We start from the raw sequence: 22,437 nt of genomic DNA, 5'->3' as shown, positions 1-22,437 counted from the left end.
GCTACATTCACAAAGACTGACTTGTCCTTTTGAGATTGACTAGACTCACTGGTGTTACTGGAGGACACACAGTACACACACAAAAACTACTTCCTCACCATAAGATAGAATGCAGGCACTAATATAATGAACTTGCTAATGTAACAATGTATTGCTCAGGGACATGGTAAACTTAACCGCAGAATCATTCTGGACCTGATCAAAAACCCACTGTAATAATGGATGACATTCACATTTCTTAAGAAAGAAATTCCTGCACTTGAAGTGTGTATATTAGGGCCTCACTGAATTCCATTTGTTGCCAGAGATTACAGTAGATGAGATTTTGCCATTTAATATGAGGTTTATACCGGAAGGGAGGCTTGCGGATGACAAATCCTTCCAAAGTTGTACCATTTACTAGTCAATCAGTGATGAAAAAGAGATATATACTCAACCAGGAAAAATACAAAGCAAATACCATGTATGCTGAGCCAATATCTGAACTACCTCAAATTTAAATTGGAAAACACTGAATTGTTATTATGTAGCTCAGATTCACAACAGAGGTTCAAAGGTCTCTTGATTTCACTAGTAAGTAGAATCTTTTCCCACTACTAGCTCAAAGGTTGTCAGCAGAAATAAAAAAAAAATTGTACTATGCAAATTGCGTATTGTATTTTGATTATTTTTCAAAATAGCCTATTTCAAAATTTCGAAATAACACATTATTTTGAGACATCCCTTATGCAACGAGGTTTACAAGGATGCCGAAATAACGCATCCGCTATATTTTGCAATAGTAGATGTGTTCAAAAGATGAGGGGTAGCTATTTCGGGATACCGCTGGTATCCCGAAATAGCATTGCAGTGTAGATGTACCCTTAGATACGAATGTTTCCTGATATTTTCTTTTTTAAATTTGCCAATGCATTCTGATCATGGAAAAAAAAACCCTCTCTGGATTACTGACATGTATCTATAAAAATTACTAGCTACTCCCAGTCCAAGAAAAATTAGGTGATAGGCGTACAGGTGCAGATGGTTTGCTGCTCTAGAAGCAGGACAAAATCCCAGTTAAGTTTCTTGCTAATACTTATTTATGTGTGAAAGCAATTTTCTGGGCATTACAAGACTTGTAGTTTGTATTTCTGAGCAGCCAGATGTGACCAGGGGCCAAGAAATATAAATAACGGTGCACAAAGTTTTACCTTAACAGTAGCAATGAAATACAGGTTGACATTGGGTTGTAGCCTATTTTCCAATAAGACCATATTAAAGAAAAATAAAGTTCTATTGATAAAATTAATTTTTGTTAAGTTTTTGGCATAAACATGAGATACTTTTTCCATCAAGGAAATATGTGTTCCCTATTGTGAAAGGGAATGCAGTGAAGCATAGTGTGAATGTGTGAGAGAAAAAAGAAGGAAAACCAGATGGCCCAGTGGGAACATAAAGATGATTAGCAATCCTAATACCCCTGCAATTGGTAGGCTTCTGGGAGATAAGGTGTTGAACACCTGATTCTCGACATTACTCCCAAGGTCTTTGCCTGCACTGGCATAACCTTCCCCATTCCCTGCCTTCACTTCACATTTACCTTATAAAAATGTGATTGAAAACAGTTTTATAATAGGTAGAAAACAAATTGTCTACAAGCTAACAGAATTGTTTTTTCATGTGGCACATCTAGAGGGTATAGAGGAGGACTCAACAACTTAGACTCTCCAGCAAAGCGAATCCAGAGTAGAAGAAAATTGCCAGAGGGTACACCATCAACAACCTGAGCACAAAAACTTAAATTCACACTGATGATTTTTATATTTATACCTCCACAGGAGAATGCATGTGAGGGAAGAGAGAAACTTATGAAGAAGATTTAATGGGAGTGTTGCATGATGTAGAACACCATTTTAATATGATAGACCATTTTTATCATCCAATAGACTGAAGAGTGTACTTTCAAATCCCTATATTTAAAGAAAACTCTAGTTACATATATATTGACAGGCCCAGAGCAGCTGGCTGCCGCACACAGAGGGAAGGAAGACATGCTGGGGCTTGGGTAAACCACTGTCTTTTCCCTGAGTAAAAAAAGCCCAAGTCTAATTGCAGCATAATCAGGCAGGCACATGGGATCAATTAGAGCTTGCTAGAAGCCACAGGCTAATTAGACATCTGCAGTCAATTAAGGCCTGTGGTGCTGCTTTCAAAGGTCTCTCTCCAGGCAAGGAAGGAGAAGGAAAAGAGCAAAGGTCAGGAGGAAGTGAGGTCTGGAAGAGCAGTGTGAGCTCAGGACTGATGAGCAGGTACCAAAGAAAAGTTACGGGGAGGGATCCTTTGGGGAAGTAGCCAAGGGAAAAGCTGCCAGATTGAGAGTGGGAGTAACCCTACCTGTTGCTGCTGCCTTTGGGTTCCTGGGCCGGAATCCTGAGTAGTGAGCAAGCCTGGGTTTCCCCCAAACCACCCCAAAACATCACAAAAATCTGCCCCGAGAAGAGAGACCAGGACCCAGAGGGGAGTTTACGAACTAGTCAGTGGAAAAGATGTAGGCAGTGATTCCTGCTGTTAGTCAAGAGAAAATGGCTGTGTGGAGGGCCACAAAGAGCCTCTGAGGCTAACACTATCTGCCAGTAGCATGAGACCCATGAAGAATGGCTAGAGCTTTTCCACAATATTTACTAGCAGATATAGCCAGTGTTGCTCGGTTCTGCAACTGAAGGATTTTTTTAAATAAATGAAATGTGTCATTTCAATTACTGTATTTTTCGAAAATGAAGGCTGGAGTGAGAGTTTGGGAGTGAGGAGGGGAAGTCAGTAGGTCACTTAGGGCACTCTTGGTGCTGCAGCGGCCCCCAGTGACCACTCTCACCATCACACCCCTTCCCTTTCTGTGCCCCTCCTCTCTCTCTGTCTCCTCCCCTTCCATGTTATGGAAAACAGTCCTGTGTCTAGCACTTCCTGTTTTCCAAGCACAACCAAACCCTGACTCTGGTTTAAGTTAGGGTAAGAGGAAGATGCATACCAAATTTGGTGGCCCTAGCTCTTATGGTTGAGGAGGAGTTCTTAAACAAACGGACAGACAGACACACACACACATAGACACTCTCTCTCTCTCTCTCTCTCTCTCCCCCCCTATATATATATATTAAATGCAAGCACTGCTTCAAATTTGCAATTAAAATTTCTATATAGGTTAGCTATGTTTGTCTTTGTCACAAAATGCAATAAAATATTAATGAAAATGGAGAGGCCAAAAGAATGTCCTTCCTTTTTATTCAACAGCATAATAATCTTATCACTGGTCTTCATGTATTCACTTGTCCCTTCAACAATGCACAGGTTTCTCTGACTTTCAGTGATCTTTCTGAAAGCTGGACTCCACCCAGTTGTGTAGTCTTGAGCCAATGGTAAAGTTGATGGGATTTAACTATGAAAAATACCACAGTTCTACCCCATCAGTGTAACAAAAATGGCACCCTCTTTCATGAGTATAGCCAGATAAGACATAGCCATGTAGAGCCAAGAAACTAACCTTATCAAAGTTCTAATGTTATTTCACCACACCCTTTTGAACTGTTTAGTCGGGTTTTAAGGGTACTACTGTGGTCAATTTCTGGGCACCCAATTTTGTGAAGGTGAAGGGCCACGTCTTCACTACAAATTGAATGTTATCTGAAGTAGCACATCCACATTATGGACCCTGCTGATGACTCAGCGAGCGAGGCATTGTGAGTAGCTTGGCAGTCTGGCTTATGTTTCCAGAGTCTACTGGGTCCAAAAATTGGCAGCGGGTGGTTAGAGGGACTCATGTCGTCTGCATCCTATAAGGCACTCCTCTAGTCCTGCCCCCCTCGCATGAAATAAAGGGGATGTAATGTGCTTGTGCCATTTCATGCCTGGCTGCCCATGCAGATGCTAGAGCACTGTGAACATGGAGCCCAGTGTGCTGGAAAGCATTGTCATGTTCATATCTCTCATGTTGAACCTTGTGATACTGTACTTTGAGAGTGCCCACATGTTGCTCTACCAGGATGAGGAGGACAAACCTCAGCATGGCACGGAGGCACTATTCAGGCAAACCCTGTTGCTCCTGCTAGCACAGCCACCAGTTAATCCCCTGGAGACAGAGCAATGCCAGTTCTGGATTTGGGAGATGAGCCCAGATTGGTGGGACTTCACTGTCAGACAGAGGTGGTATGATCAGCAAGTGGCTGCAGAACTTCTGCATGAGGAAGACGGTGTTCCTGGAGCTCTGTGAATGGCTTGCCCCAGCCCTGAGGCACCACCAGGATTCCCACATGAAATCCACTCTCACTGTAGAGAAGTGCATGGAAATTGACCTCTGGAAGCTCACCATGCCCAATAGCTACTGCTCAGTTGGGAACCAGTTTGGGGTCGGGAAATCTACAGTCAGGGCTGTTGTCATACAAGTAGCCATCACAGCAATCAGGGTGTACAACATTGTCTCGTGCTGGCACATGAGCTGCTCCCAGGTGGACCTCCTCTCCTGCAATTCCATGACCTATTCCTGCCACTCAGCAATCTGGGCCTGCAGCTTTGCTTGGATCTCCTCCACGAAGGTGTGCAGGATGTCCATTTGGTCCCTGAATATCTTCTCCCTCATGCATTTGCTCCTGCAGATCTGAGCCAGGAAGGCAGATGCAGTGGGAAGTGGGGAATGCACCAAACTGGCAGCTGGCCCAGCTGCAAAGAAAAATTACAAGGGCAGACACTACAGGAAATACATTATGGGAAGCCTAACCCTACTCTTTTAGTGTACACCGAAGGTCTCGGTAAAAACAATGGAGAAATGTTCCGTACAAGATCAAATGTTAGCTTTAAAGCAGATACTTTACAGCAGGTGCCCAGACACCCTACACAGCTAGGCGTCCCTGGAACATCCTTTGACCCCAAGGCAGGTAGCAATCCTGCCATAGATCTCGGTATTCCTCTTGCTGGTTCTGAGATAATTCCTGTTGGGCTCATCCACCCACATCTCAATGAGGTTGAGGAACTCCTGCACAGTCCAGGCTGGTATTCTTCTGTGCCCTTTGGAACTGGAGCCCGTGGGAAAAGTAGCACTCACCATCATCACAGTGTGCCCCGGATTGCTGGAGGAACTCATTTTCTCATGTTCCGCAATGTGCTGCTTGCTCGCATGGCTGGTCACATTGGACACATTGGTCCTTCTATGGTTCCCAGGGCTTTTTAAGCTCAGAGAGAGCAGTAGAGGTGGAGGTTCTGGCCAGAGTGGTCATAGTGGACACTTGCGAGAGGCCTCTTATAAGCCAATAGCACTGAATTTCCAGCAGCACTGTGTCTACACTACCGTAATTTCAACCATGCACAGTTGGGAATAGCATTACTCCTGGTGAAAAGAAGGAGTACAGACACGGACTTCTGTGGCTGCTAAGTGCAGTGCAAGTGGCTTGGTAGGGATCTCATAGGAAATTGACCGTGGGTAGCTAAAGTCGACGTAAAGTCCTAGCGTAGTCCAGACGTAAGGCTTTTATGTTGAGAATGCAGAGGACATGGCACAGAATCTGTTATGGTGGCTCTACAGAACAAATACTCCACTGGCCAAAACTGCTACCTTCAGGGTAGCTTTGTAGCAGAAGACAGGCAGAAAGATGCCCTAAGACAGGATTTGGTTCAAGTCACATAATTCACATTTGTACTGAAAACTGAAGCTCTGCTATGAAAAATAATTAAAAATGGCATTGTGGGGCCCCACATTTACTTCATGAAATATAGTTGGTTTATAACTAAAAAGTGTAATTGACTTGCCATGTAACTAGAAATGATTAGACAATCCTGTTGGAAATGCAGAACACAGAATTGATCTACCTAATACTTTCTTAAATGTGCAAGGCTAGCACAAGTAAAAACCTATACAATTTATTTCAGTCACTAAATCAGTGGATAGGACTCAAAAACAATAAATAAAAGATTTGCTTAGGAAGAAGATATATTTCACACTGTTCCTTTTTGGATTTGAACAGCATATTAAAATTATGTATTTAAGCATAGTGCATTTTGCTTGACTCAGTAATTTTTTGTATTTTGGAGAATTTGGCTTTAGTATGTTGCAGAAATACATGAGATACATGAAGGAGTTTTTAAACGAGAAATTAGAAAATAACTAAATTATCCATTTCTAAAAGAAAGAGAACTAAAATCTTGTAATTATTTTTAAAAAATTCTTTAGCCAGTAAATCTCTAATCAGTTACTGAGCAAGCCAATACTCTAAAAAAAAAAAAAATCTAATTAAATCTCACCTTATCTTGATTTTATAAAAACTAGTTTATTAAATTAAGATAATTCCATTTATTTTCATTTAATGTACTGCAAATGTTTGGCTAAATAGCTAGTTCACTATTTTGCTACTGATATATATTGGACCGAAAACCCGCTAAGAATGAATCCAAGGTATTTAATCCAATAAGCAGTATATTAAGCACTTTTTCAGTTTATGTTCATGTTAATATGGTATTTTCCCTCAACAATTCCCATGCACGTTCCTGAAATAATGCTGTACCTCCACAGAAGCCTCCAGAAGTGATCTCTTCTTCAAAAATATCAGAGAACCCTCTTCCTGCATTTAGCTTTGATAGTCGACCATCAATAAACTGGAATATAAAAAGCCTGAGTCAATACTATGCTAACCTTTTCTTAGGTTTCATAACATTAAACTATATATATAAAATATGTAACATTTATGTTAATGAGAATATAACAGGTCACAAGAATGCTGTAATAATTTTGGATAGATATTGGAATACTGGATATAAATACAAGTAATAGAAATGTTATCAGAATTGTATCGTTGCTTTTACTATTCTCTTCTAGTGTTGTTTGTGGTACCTGAGAATATAAAACTTAGAATATTTTAAAATTCCAAAGTTATTCCTAGAATAAAATTTCAAATCTCGTTTCGAAAGTATTTTAAGTTGCACTCTAGCTCAATCGCTTTCACAGCAGATTATGTAAAAGATTAATTTATTTCTTAATAAATGTTTAATTTCAGGTTTAAAATTATAATCACTTATGGACACGGAGATGCTCTTTCATGTAGTGTTTAAAGGATCATGAACTGGTCTGGTTTCAGGTACCTGATGCCTCTCCAGATAAATATCACGGAATCAAAAGAAAAAGCTAGTTGAAAAATAAGGAAGATTTGTAGTTAAAATTTGGATAAATTTTACCATCTTTAGTCCAAAGAAAGTTGAGCTAGGATCTCTGATGCCAGGTGATTGTACACTTGAATATTTTGGATGAGGATTGAAATTCTGCTGGGTGAGGAGTTATGCAAAATAAGAAGAGTTTGGGTCACAATCATTTTGTGTGGATGGAGAGAAATGTGTAGGTTTAGGCATTAAAGAACAGTGGCATCAACAACAAGAAGGTCAGAAGAATATTCAAGTGTATTGAACTCAGTGCATTGAAAAAGAAGAACTGTGTAATAAAGAGCTATATTTTAAGATTGTCCTCTGCCATCTGCACATGACTATGTGCTCATATTGGTCCATACAGTCATACTTTTCAGGTGCATGTTTGAAAATTCTAAGACATGCACATTTGTGCATAGGTGAATGAAATCATGGAAGTGTCAGTGTCAGACTTTTCACTCACAAAACAACTTTCAATTGATGAGATTTGCAGATGTGGTTTCCAACTCTTGTTCATATGCAGGTGCATGCATTTGTGTATGCATATATGTGCATGCAAAGGCTAAAAGGAGGCCCAAATATGTCAGACACAAAGAATGATGAGCATAAAACAAATAATAATCCACTATACCCTCACTGAAGAAATGGCCACATTATTTTAAAGACTCAGTTTGCCATACAGGATTAAGGCTAGAAACACTGGCATTTCTAGAATGCTTTAAATAAGTAATCCATGCATTTTAGTTGGGCTAGCTCAAGTTCAAGCAAAGATAAATTGAGAAAACATTTTACTGATTATTCATGTTCTAGCAGGAGTTACTAGTTATTCACTGTTACTAAAATAGCACATACAGGCTAGCCAAAATTAATTATTTGGCTGAGTGACATACATTATCCAAACAGTACTGTCAGTGACAATCTGATGCTTGTCAATGGATAGACTGATGACATGAAATAAACTCCATTCTTCAAGTACAAAAAAAAATAAAAATAAAAATCCAAGAATCAACAATAATAGAGTACATGCTGTCGAAAATAATCATTCCCTGTTCTTTTTGGTTAAACTCTCTTCTTTCCAAATGGGTTTGGTTCATGGTCAGACCACGAACGGATCACTGGATTATTTCACAGTAAGAAAAAAGAGATAAGAGGAATAACAGCATCTTTAGCTACTGCTATGCAGAAAACAGTCTTTGAACTGCAAGGCATTATCTCTTTGGGGAAAGTTATAAATTCACCTTATGCCATAAACCAACACATGATTTATGGATATGTTAATCACTTGGTAAATATTAACAGAAACTGCAAAGGCTGATTTTTAATTTTCAGAGCAAGATTAGTTTAGTAAAACACTTAAATATAAATACTACCCAATACAATCATTAACAGAAACAATAGAAAGTTATTTAAAATAAGTGATTATATAATTAATAATACCAAGTGTCAGAAATGAAAGTAAAGTAATTTGAGTTTTGTTTTTTGTTTGTTTGTTTTTACAATTATTACATAGCAGAAAGCTTGGGTAATGTTAGTGGAACCCAAGAATATATATACAGCATGGCTCCTGGCATCTGTCCCCTGCTGTAGATCTGGGTCTTTTAGTTCAGGCAACAGACACATATGCTTATAGATCCACAGAACCTATGTGAGATACCCACTACTGACAATCCATGCAGTGGCACCATGTAATTAACAAAGAAGGGAAAATATCTGCAATTTTGCTTCTCTGAAGTCATCATTTTGGTAGGATTCTTACTTTTGGGTCTTAGCTCCTTAATACAGGAACAGTGGAACTCAATATGAGCCAATTCTCATGCAGGTCTTTGTGTGCCACTTTGTGTGCCTTTGTGCTACAGAAGGAATTGGCTGTAATGAACAGGTGATGCCAGCCAATTCGTTTGGTTGTGCAGAAGGCAAAGCTCCAATATAAGTCAATTCAAAATTAGGTAAAGCAATCTAAAAGTATCCCTTAGATGGGAAAAAATTCAGGGACCAGAAAGAATAAACCTTAAAGAAAGTAATTCTTCCCCACCCTCCACATATGATTGAAAATCTTACAATAAATTGTGTCTGTCGGGAAGCAGAATTAAAGGTAAATAATTTCCACTGCTCTGTAGATATAATCTGTGAGTATTCTCATTTTTGAGCAGCAGGAAGCTTGAGGAGTGACTCATTAGAAAAATTAGGCAAGACTGTTACAGCTTCTGCAAAGTCTGGGGAAAACAGCTTCAATTCTCCTTAAGTTGCTGGTTTGGTGCCCCTTCATAGTGGGCATATATCTGAGACCAGAGAATAGCTCTTATCACCCTGAACTTCTGTCTTCTCTGGCTCGAGCAGCTAGAATTATGTATGTGAAGTGGGGACATGGAGCATCAACAACTTCATAAAACATTCACACTGAGTTTAGGGTGGGTATTAGCACAGAGTTCCTGATGCTCACTGGTCTTAGCTGACTCAAGATTTTTCTTTCAAGGATTTATGGTTTGAATGCTGTGGCCTGGTCACTCTTTGCTAGCCTTACAGGTATTTTGCTAGGATATTCAAAAGAGGCTTGATAGGTGTACTCCATGTTTCTTTATTATATAGGGTGGTATTAGAATGCAAATGTAACACTCTCATGCACTGGTGTTCTGCAAAAGAATATGGTTGTCTATAATGAACATAGTTCTGCTTCATGGGTTGGAGCAGGGCCTTTTCCTTCTTTGAAGGCAGGGTACATAAAGAGAAAACAAAAGATTCTGATAACACTAAGAGGTTGTTGATGCAGTGAGAAAGAAAAATGTACACTGGAGCCTTCCCTGCCCCATAAACACTAACATACTAAAAAACTGCATCTGACTGCTCAGGCAAAGGTCTTGCAATTCAGGCAATGCGCCAAACCAGCTGGATGTTTGTAGAAAGACTGAAAATAGATATAAGCAGTTGGAAGAACTGGAGCAATGCAGAATGCAGTGAGCATAAAGTGACCTCAGTGTAAAGCAGAAACAGACCCTTTGCCACTAGATGCAAAATAATTTAGATGCTAATATATGCTAATATATTTCTCCTCACAGGTTAGGAAAAGACTGTTTCCTCATGAAGCCTGAATTTTGAAACTTGAAATTATTTCTGCTTAAATAGCGTACAATATGCTTTATGCCCTTAAAATATGGATTTTTTTTCCCTCTCTCAGCACTGCCACTGCTATATATTTACTTCTCAATATTTTCACAAGCTAAAAATGCCAGTACAATATGTGATATAATTGGAATTTACAGTTAGCAGTGTGTACCTTAAAGAATTTTCATGATGGTTCAGATATTCCCTATGAATGAGTTATTAATTTCACTGGACATCAATCAAAATATTTAAGGTCCAAAATATGTCTACTTACAGCTGATGTAAGCTGGGAACAAGCAGTAGATAAATTCTAGACTTCTAGCATGAGGTTCAACAAGAGTCATATTATGTCATTCTAATTAAAGGACAGCCTTCTTAGGACTTGGGGAAAAAAGCCAGGGTATAGATACCATATTAAGAAGCCAGTACAAAAGGCTGAAGAAAATCAATAATAGCAGAAGGAGTAACAGCCATAAAATCTGATGATTACAAGCTCGTGAGCCTGAAAGAAAACCTCATATATCTGACTTTGTTTAAAATGTGGACCTCTTCTCAGGCACAAAACTTTATCTACTGAAATTAAATCTCCTCTTAGAACTAAAAACTAAAGCTATCTTGGTTTTAAATATGCAAAGCCTTTATGAAGGCTGAGGGAAACTCTAAGAAACTAGTTATCAAATCTCTCTATATTTTAGAGTGCATCTGCCTGAAAGTCCATTTGTCCAAGAACTCCTAAATGGTAAGAGCTAGGGCCACCAAATTTGATATACAGCTTCCTCTGATTCTAACTTAAAGCAAAGTCAGAGTTTGGTTGTGCCAGGACAACCAGAAGCCCTGGGAAAGGGACAGTTTTCCATAACACGCAAAAGGAGAGGGCAGTGTTCAGAGGGACGAGATATTAGAATGGCCACCAAGGGCAGCGAGACTGAAGAGGAGAGCTATCCTGCAGTCGTACCACCAAAAGCAGGCCTGGGCAAAATAGGGCTTACAGGCCAGACCCGGCCTGCCAAGATTTTGATCTGGCCCACGGATGCTGAAGGGAGCCCCAGGCAGGCTCCCTGCTTGCCTCACCCCAACCACATGCTGTTCAGAAAAGCGGCTGCCAGGCCATTTCTCTTTAAAAACTGTAAGCCTGGAGAGGGAGGGGGAAGGCTTCAGGCACTGTCCCCGCCCCCAGAACAATCCCAGAAACACCAATGTGAGCTGCCTGTTTGATTAACAGGCAGCATATGAAGCACCACACTCTCTTCCCCTCTGGTTCACAGTTATTCACACAGGCACATGGCCCTGCAGCCTCTGTGGGGGCAGGGAAGGCTCTCTGCCTGCCTGAGAAACATGCCGGGCTGCTGGTCAGGAGTCACTGAGGTAAGTCTCCTGGCTAGAGCCTGCCTCTGCCACCCCAGCTCTTCCCTTTCCCTTGCCAATCCTCTGCCCCCCCCACTCCTGTCCCCCTACTTTACATACCCTAACCCTCTGCTCCTCTCCTGCATCCATATATGCAAGAATTCTCAATGTCTGAAACCTGCAGCCCTTTATTTGTCCACTCACTCATTTCTCTGAATTAAGTTACTTTAAATCATCTAATGACAGTTGGCCAGTCCAGTGTCCCAGGTCACAACCTCTTCCTTCATTCAAACTCCCTCCCAGACCCCCTCTCATTCCTGCACTCCAATCCATTACCCCAAGCTCCCTTTTGCACCTAACCTCCATGCCAGACCCTGCACTTCTAAAATCTTGGAGTAGCCCCCCATCAAAAATTATTGCCCAACCTTGACCAAGAGAGTGGTCAGCAGGGCTGGAACTCTGCTATCTTGCCTCCCAGCACACTCATAAATAGTCTTCTTGCCTCAAACCCTTTCCCCGCTCCCAGCCATTGGCCTCAATACTGGAAGGGTGGGGGGGAGGGGAAGAACAGGGCCCTGGTGGCTGGGGGGCATCTGAGGAGATGAGAATAGGCCCCAGGTGGGTGGAAGGATAGCCTGAGAGATGGAAAAAACAGGCTCCAGGCAGACTGGGGGGGTGGCCTGAAAGGGAGGAAAGAACAGGTTCCAGGCGGTTGGGGAGGGGGAAGCAGGAGAACAGACCTTGGGCAAGGGTGTGCCGGTGCGGAAAGAACACACCCCTGGACCCCAGCCTCCTGCACACGCACACACACACACAACCCACATCCCCAAGACCTTGCCCTGAAAGACCCTGGCAATGCCAGGTATGTCAGCTAGTGGGTTATAAAAAGGGAACCAAATGAAATGCCCACCCACATTCTATATAATGTGTTTTTAGTTTAAAAAAAACCTGCCTTGTCAAGAGGGAAATATGGCAGGAAAAGGGCCAGATTCTCCACTAGAAAATGGCATAACTAAGATCTCAATGATTTCTGTTATGAAGGCAGTAATTATCTACAGACACCCTGAAAAAATTCCAATGTCTCTATAAAAATAAATTTAATCTGATCTGATCTGAATTTAACCACAAATCCTAATATGCATGAATTATAATTGTATTCTTACTACACAGTGTCACTTCAAGACATAGTTAAAGTGGTGAGATTTCCTTTCAATTTATCCTCAACTCTGAATTTCCAGGATTTACTTATGCTTGGTTTGGAGATAACTAGAAGAACTCTATAATGTGAACCACAAACAAGCTTAATGCATTTTGTCTTGAAAATATGAGTTTTTATGCAATCCAATTTCCAACTATGAAATTTTATCCTGGGATTTAAAGTCTATGTATTCTCTGGCTAATACGTCATCATCAGTAACAAAGAATCTGTCATCAAAGGCTGTCCCTCATTACATCAATGCTACACCATTGACTTGAACTGTGTAGTGCAAATGTGTCTGAAGGCAAAAGTTTGCCCTGCAATTAGAGCGTAGTTAACATTTCTGATGACAAAATAATCCAATAGTTTCGCCCACAAATGCAAGGCCAACAGGATGAAAAAGTAGTAAAAAAATGTTTCCGTCACTAAAGTGAATTGAACTGACTCGGGATAAACACAAGGAACAGATCTGCTGAGTCAGAATGTTAAGTTTGTACAAGGTCACTTCTTAAGAGTCAAAGCAGTCGATACATTAATAATTTAAGAAGCTTTAAGAAAAGAAAAAAGCATCTAAACATAGAATGCTTGCCCTTTTTGCTTTATTTAATTCAAATGGCTTCTTTTTTTACTCACACCTTCTTCCTTTTCTTTTCCACAAAGCAAATATAGGTATGGCTTGAACTAGTTTATAGACTACTATTTAAATGTCAGGATTTGCAATGTTATTCAGTGTGATAACACAGTATTCAAATACACCTTAGATATGAAATAACTGCAGTATCTGAAACACTGGTATGTGCTAAACAAAAGAAAACAAATCAACTAATTACAACAAAAGCTAGCACAGGTATTATGTTCAACATTACTGTTATGCTTCTTATGTGACCATCCTCAGGGATCTTAAAATACCCAAATTCACAACCACTGCTCTCAACAGTGGCCAGGCCATCTTTCACATTAAACTTCTATTACCAAGTTTAATAATTCATATTATCATTCAAATAGCATGTGGAATATAGAATAAGTCTGCTCAAATACAATAAACAATAGACAACGAAGACAGGTGTTTGTCCTGGATAAAGAGGAGCTACAGATGGTTCAGGTATCAGAAGATGAACACTCTTGGGAGCTGGTTCTTGATTCAGCTTTTCCCCAACGGAAAATCACCATCGAATATACTGCAGACACGAAGAAGTGTTACAGATCTTGGTGGTAAAAATTGACTTCAGTTACAAAAGAATAAGAATAAGAACAACAACAACTTCTGAAAGCAGCAGATAAAGCTTATATGCAACACATGCAGCAAAAAAAAATGCCATAAACTTTGCATTAATTCAGGCAATTCCACCTAGATGTGTAGGTTGTTTTCAAGAATTATTTTCTGCTAAAAAGAATGCTTAGTATCAGGACCTCTGAAAACTCATGTTAGCCTTTTAAAACACAAACAACCTTGAAAGCAGCCCAGTTGTCAGTGAGGAATTGCTGGAGATGAAGCAGCTGGGCTGTAGATTAATTTAGAAGTGGGAGGAAAAACAGCAGAACAAAACTAAGGAAAAGGCAATATATTAGCTATTAAAACATTTAAAATATAATAATTTTAATATATTCTCATCTTCATAGGTATGATATTTCCTCAGCATGAACAACTGTCAGAAATATCATAAAATTGTTAAGTGATTTTTAAAATTAAACAAATTACAATTCAAAAGCTAGATGTAATAAAGCTGGTGTAAACTAACATAGTTCTATTAACTTTGGTGGAAATACTCTAATTTACTGCAACTGAGGATCTGCTACAATAACTGAGACTCTTCGGTATGTGCGGTAGCTGTCTATTGACAAATATCCTTGATAGATTTATCTAGCACAGCTACCTCTCTGTGACTATTCAACTTGATAGATTAAGATACTCAGAAATATGTACAATAAAAATAATGTTTTCATGCTGTACTATTCTCTCTGTCACCAATCATTAAAAATGTTTAAAATACTTGTTTTAATACTTCCTATAAGGGTAACCTTTGTCTCTGCACATTTACAATAAACTAAACTAAACTGGATTCCAGGATTACTCCATCCATCTATAATCCCATTATTTTTAAAAGTCTGTATTTATGTTATTTATTTGTACTTATTTCCACAACTTTTATTCCAATTAGAAATGTGCCTACCTATGACTACAACAAACTAACATCCTCATAGTCCATAAAACTCTACCTTAGCCATTAATCTTTGATACAGAAACTTGTCAAATGTTTTCTGAAAATCACACTATCCTACATCCAATGAATTTTCCTTATCTATTATGGTAATATATCTTCAAAGAACTCTAGCAGATTAGTTAAGCATTCACTCCCCTACCTGAATTAATTTAGAATAGTTTCAATCGAGACATGTTTTTTTCTAGAAGTTTTCCCACTTTATCCCATAAGATGTTTTCTCAGATTTGCCCACAAAGATAAACTTACTGGTTTACAAGTTTGTGGTTGGTCTCTTGATCTTGACCCTCTTTCAAACAACTAAATTATATAAGGGAATCAAAGGGAAGACAAAGAGAGAAGCCAGGGCATGAAAACGTGAAAAAAGTGCCTCATGGATCTTGCTAAAGCTATGCTGTGTGAACATACCAGTTAAACGCATTTGGCAGAATTTTCATGAAACTACTAATTTATTTGTTTGGTTGAGATCTTGATTTTGAAAAATTCTATGTATGCATAATTAGTGAATTTTATCAAAGTTTGGATCCAGAACTTATATCCAACACAGTCTCTGATTCACAAAGTGTTATGTGCTTTGTTCCTTTCCCGTTGACCAGTAGAACCTGATTACACAGCAGAAGGTGTGAAGTTCAGTTTAAGCAGGGAGCATCTTTTTTTCCTTTTGAAAAGAGTTCTGAATTGGATCCAGAGCAGACATACCCAGTCCTGTTTGTGTAAAAGTAGGGATTGTGTCTGTGCCTGCATTGACAGACAATGGTATTGGGAAGATTCTTTCCACACTCGCTGGAGTTAAGCATTTGCCATATTCTCCCATTCCCTATATTTCCTCTCAAAATGATCTTCTTAAGAGCTTTCAAAATCTGGCAGGTATGGCTAGAGACACACAGAGGAGAACATATATATCGGATATCTGTTACAAGGAAACTTAGATCAAGAGGTCAATCAGTCTGTCACACCTGTTTAAAAAGTTGAAGATTCACTGCAGTTTCCAGGAACTGTTTGGTAGTACTGGAACGATGCTTCACAAAACTGTCCTCACAGAAAGTGACGGGCTCTCCCTAAATTTAAACAGAGAAAGTTAGAAGGTACTTCTAGCCTCTACATTCTCCTTCCTCAATTCCCCCCCTTAAAAGTTAGCGTGTACAATTACTGCCTCTTAACCCGGTAGGTAGTTACTGAATACAAAATAATAGTAGACTGAGACCATGAAACGAAACCCTTTAAAGGCAAAAATGTTGATTTCTTTAAAGATTTTACCAAAATACATTGTGATGCTGAAAATAATTTGCCTGAGTTATGGACATTTACTGTACAACATTACTCTGAATTAGGTGCACTTTCACCAATGGCAGCAGCAAGCAGAAATTCTGACTGGAGACCAACATGTTATGGCTATCACAAAATTATTTGTGCCTATTTTTTTGTACTAAATATAACAACATAAATGTGCATGCAGGCAATTTAATTGTGCAGGAAATTACTAACATAACAATTTTATTTCAACAATTTTACTGTCAAATTAAAAACTCCTGACATTATAGTGTCATACAAAAGGTTTAAAAGAGGTCAGATAAATTGCTAATGCAGTAAACTGTGTATCTTCCAGAAAGAAAGTAAGAATAATATGAAGAATACTGAGTAGACATGTCAAAAGTATACAGTGAGGAGAAGGTAAGTGTACACAGTATTTACTGAAAGCTAATAGATGTTAGCCAAAGTAACTGGAAACAGTAAATTATGATTCCTGTGTTTTTCCATTAATTGCATAAAAGAGTATTTCTATAGAGTGTCAGCCCTACCTGGTAGTGCTCTATATAGTGATCACCTTAAGTTACAAGAGGAAGACTCCCCCAAATTATATTCTTCTGGTAGCTATTCAATGTTCATAAAGTCCATTGGAACAGAAAAGGTTTTAAATATTTTAATATGTCAATGTATAGTCTGCATATTATTTCCATAATAATGATTCAGAGAGATATACTGCAGGGAGTATTATCATGCAGGCAAAGGACATACCCCTCAAGAACATATGCCTTCTTGGTTAAAAAAAATACACACACCAGGTTGGAGGAGGTTTTCCCAGATTTAGGTAAAACAGACAATTTGAGGTCCTGTATTAAAATACACACCTGACTCAGCAAATAGAGCATTTTACTACCACAGCCTTTTATACATAGTAAAAGTCCAGAAGATGGTAAAAAACAAACAAACTAAAACCCCTCACCACCTCTGGCTTTGGGAAGGAAAATGGATCAAATTCACTGCCTATGCAGATTTTTACAATAAGGAGACGGAGGAGCCTTTCAGACACATATTACAAGCCACTTTGAAGACAAACATTTACACCAGTGATTACTGTTCCTCTTGCTGCTACTCCTATTAATTCTGGCAACTTTAGGTGATGCTTGATAAATTATTCTAAATTCTAATTTATAATGCAGTTCAATGCCTCATGTGAGAGAATGAGTTTCCCTCATGTGATCTGTCAGCATATTATTTCAGCCAAAAGTAACCCTAAATCAGCTTCAAATGATCTTTAAGTTACATTTAGTTGTAAACGGTAATAGTACTATCTAAGGAGATGTTGCATTAAAGCCACTGACATGTCATTTTAAAGCTCTGGTTTGATATTTCCGAGAGCTTCCTTCCTCTTACTTTTCCCTTCCATTGTGATTTTTCGAAGTCAAGATCTGGGATGTCTTAGGCTCCAGTTCAGGGCAAACCTTTAAGTTGTCTTAGCTGCTAGATTGGAGTACTGTATATAGGCCTACTGACCCGGGGTGGGGTGGGTGGGGAACAAAGGAGGCAGTTGCCCCAGGCCCTTTAAATTCCACTGGCGCACTATGTGGCACACTCAGTCTGGCTCTGAAAAGGGGACAGCACCCTCTGGGCAGCATACTCCTGTCTCATCCACCCGAGGCACTGCCCCTTCTGGGAGCACAGAGCCAGCACCCCAACATTCCCCAGGGGCCCAGCAATTCTATCACCAACCCTATATTTCAGCAGTTTGCAAACTTGGGTTCCCAGCTCGTCAGGGAAATCTACTGACATGCTGGGACGTTTGTTAACCTGGAACATCTGCCACTCCCAGTGTCTTGTATTTAGTAATCCTGGCCAACAGGAGCAGTGGTAAGTGGTAGCCAGCACATCCTTCAACCCATGCCACTTCCTGGTGAACCATAGTCTCTGGGGGTACATCTATGCTACCCCGCTAGTTTGAACTAGCGGGGTAATGTAGGCATACCGCACTTGCAAATGAAGCCTGGGATTTGAATTTCCCGGGCTTCATTTGCATAAGCGGGGAGCCGCCATTTTTTAAACCCCGCTGGTTCGAACCCCGTGCAGCGCGGCTACACAGGGCTCGAACTAGGTAGTTCGGACTAGGATTCCTATTCCGAACTACCGGTACACCTCGTTCGAATCCTAGTCCGAACTACCTAGTTCAAGCCCCGTGTAGCCGCGCTGCACGGGGTTCGAACCAGCGGGGTTTTAAAAATGGCGGCTCCCCGCTTATGCAAATGAAGCCCGGGAAATTCAAATCCCGGGCTTCATTTGCAAGTGCGGTATGCCTACATTGCCCTCCTAGTTCGAACTAGCGGGGTAGTGTAGACATACCCTGGGAGCTAAGGGGTTCTGTGCCTGCAGACACGCCAAGTACACAAAATGTCTCCATGCAAGAGCGACTTACCTTGATGCGATGGGAACTGAAGTTTGCCAATCCCCTGAGCTATAATGACAATCCAAACCTGTTGAAAAACCAAACCCCGCTCTTCAATGCTTCACTTTTTACCCCCCAAAACTGGCTTATAAATGAGTATGTATAAATAAAATCACTCTAGTCTGTCCAGCCTGCCAACCAGCTCTTGCTTTTTGAAAGTTTCAATTTCTCTGTCTCAGCAGACTAAAGCCTGGTCTGTCCTGGCAGTTTAGGGTGATTTTCTAAACTATGAATCCACACCACAAAGTCCTTTCCATCAACTTTAAGGGCCACTGAAGTCAATTTGATACTCCTGCTTTTCATGAAGAGTGATGTTAGATTCAACCTTGCGTGATAGGTTTTCCGGTAGTGCAGATGCAGCAGCACTATGAAAGTTTGCATTCTTAGTCTCTGGGAGGTATCTCCTAGTGCCCAATGTGACCGCTCTGGCCAGGATTTTCAACTCTGCTGCTCTCCAGATGCACAGGAAAAGCCCCCAGAAAATATGAATTTCATTTCCTGTGTGGCCAGCATGGCAAGCAGACCTCAGACCAGGCAGCCACCTTAGCAGCACACCTGCCCATGAATACCCAGAGTCGCAGTCAAGCTCCAGCATAGAGTATGCAGGAGATCCTGGACCTTATTGCTGTGCGAGTAGAGGAATCTGTTCTCAAAGAACTGTGAACCAGCCAAAGAAACAAAGATGTCTATGCCAAGATCGCAAAGGGCATGGAGGAGAAAGGATACCCCAGGAATACCCAGCAATGCAATGTGAAAATAAAGGAGCTAAGGCCAAAGCACAGTTTGGATCACTGACACAAACATGCCACATGCGATCCTTGGGGGGACCCAACCAGCTTCCCTATCCAGTCCATTGCTGAAGCTAGGTACAGTAATGGGGTGGGTCACAGTGGCTTAATGGGTATGGCATCAGCCTCTGGACCCTGGGATTTTGGCTTAGAGATCCATCCACGTCTGCCTTCTCCACTCCTGGAGCAGATGGGCAACTTTCTCCAGGGCTAGAGGAGGCATCAGCTAAAGGTAGGTAGCGTAAGGCATGAGCTGAAGGCATTCCTCCCAAGAGAGGCAGCCTCAGGCAGCAGCATGGAGGAAGGCGTGGATAAGGAAGAGGAGGAGGATGACATTGGTCAGCAGGCAAGTGGGGTTACCAATGTCACCGACAGCCAGGACCTTTTTAAAACTTTGGAGACAATCCCTTCCCTCCCGAGATGTCTCACAGCCAGGCCTTAATGTTGGGGAGGGCACTTCTGGTGAGTTCACATTTTTTATCATGCTACAAATGAGTTAAGGCAGTTGGGTGGGACCACTGTCCCTACACAGCGGGGACTCCCTGGAACAGCTTGCTAACGTGTCTGTGGACTAATCAGGAATGCTCCTTTTACAGCTCCATAGAGGAACTCTTTGATTCTTCTCACAAGATTTCGGGGAAGGATACCACGCCAGCAGGATGTGACCTGACATCACTGCAGCACAAAGCATTGCAGCATGAGGCCCAGATTTCTGGCCACTTTCAGTCAGCATCTGCTCCTTATTACTCTGTGTGATTCAGAGAGGAATGATACTGCGCATGGCAACCTGGATGAAGCAGAGGACGCTATTAACTGATGCCTTTGCAGTAAAGCACCATTTGCTCATTCCCAATAAATCATGGCTTGAGCCCCTGCCCTGCAATCACATTCGGACTCCCTCTTCACAGAGGCTTGATCCCTGGCCTGTCCTTACCATGCCTGACACCAAACCAAGTCCATCTACTTTCCTAAGATCTCTGTGGTGTACCTGCTGCATAGTGGGCACTGAAAAGAGTAATTGTGGCCTTGTACATAACACATCCCTTTTGTCTTTAAATCTTTTATGCTAAGGGATTAGGTTTTACAGTCGACAGTGTATCTCCTGTAAAATCTGCCCTTCACTTTTCGTAGGAGCAGGTGCTGCAGCAAGCATGCTGCACACTCTCCTGGCTCTGCCAGCTGTCTGGCTAGCACAAATCCACAAGCAAAAATGTGCTAGGGAAGACATGTTCAAAAAGCAAATGCAATTCACTCATTTGGACATGGAGTAGTTAAATGAGTGGAGGAATATGCTGCTGTAGGAGATGCTAGCAGAGCATGAGGACAGGAGACTGAGCAGCGAACAGGAAGTGAAGAACCATGAGAGAGGCCTCAAAAGTGGCAAGGAGTCCTGTGGCACCTTATAGACTAACCGAAGTGTTGGAGCATAAGCTTTTGTGAGCAAAGACCCACTTCGTCAGATGTATGTAGTGGAAATTTCCAGAGGCAGGTATGAATATTCAGGCCAGAATTAGGCTAGAGATAACAAGGTGAATCCAATCAGGGAGGATGAGGCCCATTTCTAGTAGCTGATCTGGAGGTGTGAATACCAAGAGAGGAGAAGCAGCTTTTGTAGTTAGCGAGCCATTCACAGTCTTTGTTTAATCCTGAGTGGATGGTGTCAAACTTGAAGATGAACTGTAGCTCAGCAGTTTCTCTTTGAAGTCTGGTCTTGAAGTTTTTTTGCTGCAGGATGACTACCTTTAGATCTGCAATTGTGTGTCAAGGAAGATTGAAGTGTTCTCCTACAGGTTTTTGTATATTGCCATTCCTAATATCTGATTTGTGTCCATTTATTCGTTTACGTGGGGACTGTCCTGAGAGAGTCTTGTTAGCTATGGTGAATGCATGGTAGCCATCCAGGACAGCTACATGCACAGGAACCCCTCTCCCCCCCCCCCCCCCACACCAGCCTTTGTGGGCCCACATTCCCTATCATTGAGTTCCACAACCTCCTCTCTCAAGAGCAAAGGGAAGAGGGTGTCAAAGGGCAGCCTCACACTCAACCCCCAAGGATACATCGCAGAGCAGCAGTAGGCTGTCTTTCTTACACCTAAGACTACAAACCGTCAGAAGCTCACACTCTGAACTCCTTTTCTGTCTCTGCTGTGTTTCCTCAATAACAGTGTATATTTTCTGAACAACAGTCTTATTATTCCAAAAGCTTCAGAGGGGCAGCTGAGTTAGTCTGTAACTGGAAAAACTTTTAAAAAAAGACTATTTGTTATGCTATTCATTAACCCTATGCTAGACTATGCATTGTTTTTAAGTTTTTCCCGGTCTTTTTATTGCTTGTGCTTGGAGGAGGGAAGTGGGCAGGAAGATGTTACAGGAAAGCAAACTTAATGCAGGGCCACCTCATTAAGAGCACCATGCATGACTCTCATCTCACTATCTGGCCACTTATAAAACTGTTTTTCAAACCTCTTTGATTTGCAGTGCCCTTCACTGTGCTTTCCTTATTGGCCTAGTGTCTTACTACTCATCATTGCTGGCTAGGTGCTGGGCTCCCCACCCTGCCATATAACTTTTCCCCCTTACTCTCACAAACATTATGGAACACAGAGCAGGCTGCTACAACAATAGGAATGTTGCTTTTGCTGAGGTCTAACAGAGACAGTAGACTGTGAAACCTTCCTTTTAAAAATGCCCCAAAGGACATTCTACCACCATTCTGCACTTGCTCAGCCTGTAGTTGAACTGATCCTGCTGTGGTCCAGAGTACCTGTATATGGCTGCTTCATAACCCATGGGAGCAAGGGATAAGCAGGGTTTCCAAGGATCACTACTGGCAGTTCAACGCCTCTGGTCTGAAAAGAAAGTTCTAGTTTGCAGTTTTCTGGAGAGAGAGGAGTTCCTAAAGATGTGCCTTTCCCAATC

The 22,437-nt window shown here is 41.0% G+C and overlaps 1 protein-coding gene across 2 annotated transcripts in view; it reads right to left on the bottom strand.

Annotated features, from left to right (window-relative positions):
- The window catches only part of DENND1B (DENN domain containing 1B), a 265,647-nt gene that overhangs the window by 34,832 nt on the left and 208,378 nt on the right, over nucleotides 1-22,437 (bottom strand). For both annotated transcript variants that reach the window (XM_075936693.2, XM_089780568.1), the window contains 2 exons: nucleotides 15,969-16,070; nucleotides 6,522-6,612 (listed from right to left, as the gene is read on the bottom strand). In XM_075936693.2, coding sequence (XP_075792808.1) covers nucleotides 6,522-6,612; nucleotides 15,969-16,070 — 193 coding nt within the window. The remainder of the gene's footprint in view (nucleotides 1-6,521; nucleotides 6,613-15,968; nucleotides 16,071-22,437) is intronic.

The sequence above is a fragment of the Pelodiscus sinensis genome, chromosome 9 (assembly GCF_052426305.1).
Source record: "Pelodiscus sinensis isolate ZL-2025 chromosome 9, ASM5242630v1, whole genome shotgun sequence".
Classification (NCBI taxonomy): domain Eukaryota; kingdom Metazoa; phylum Chordata; order Testudines; family Trionychidae; genus Pelodiscus; species Pelodiscus sinensis.
This window is presented reverse-complemented; position numbering and strand designations above follow the sequence as displayed.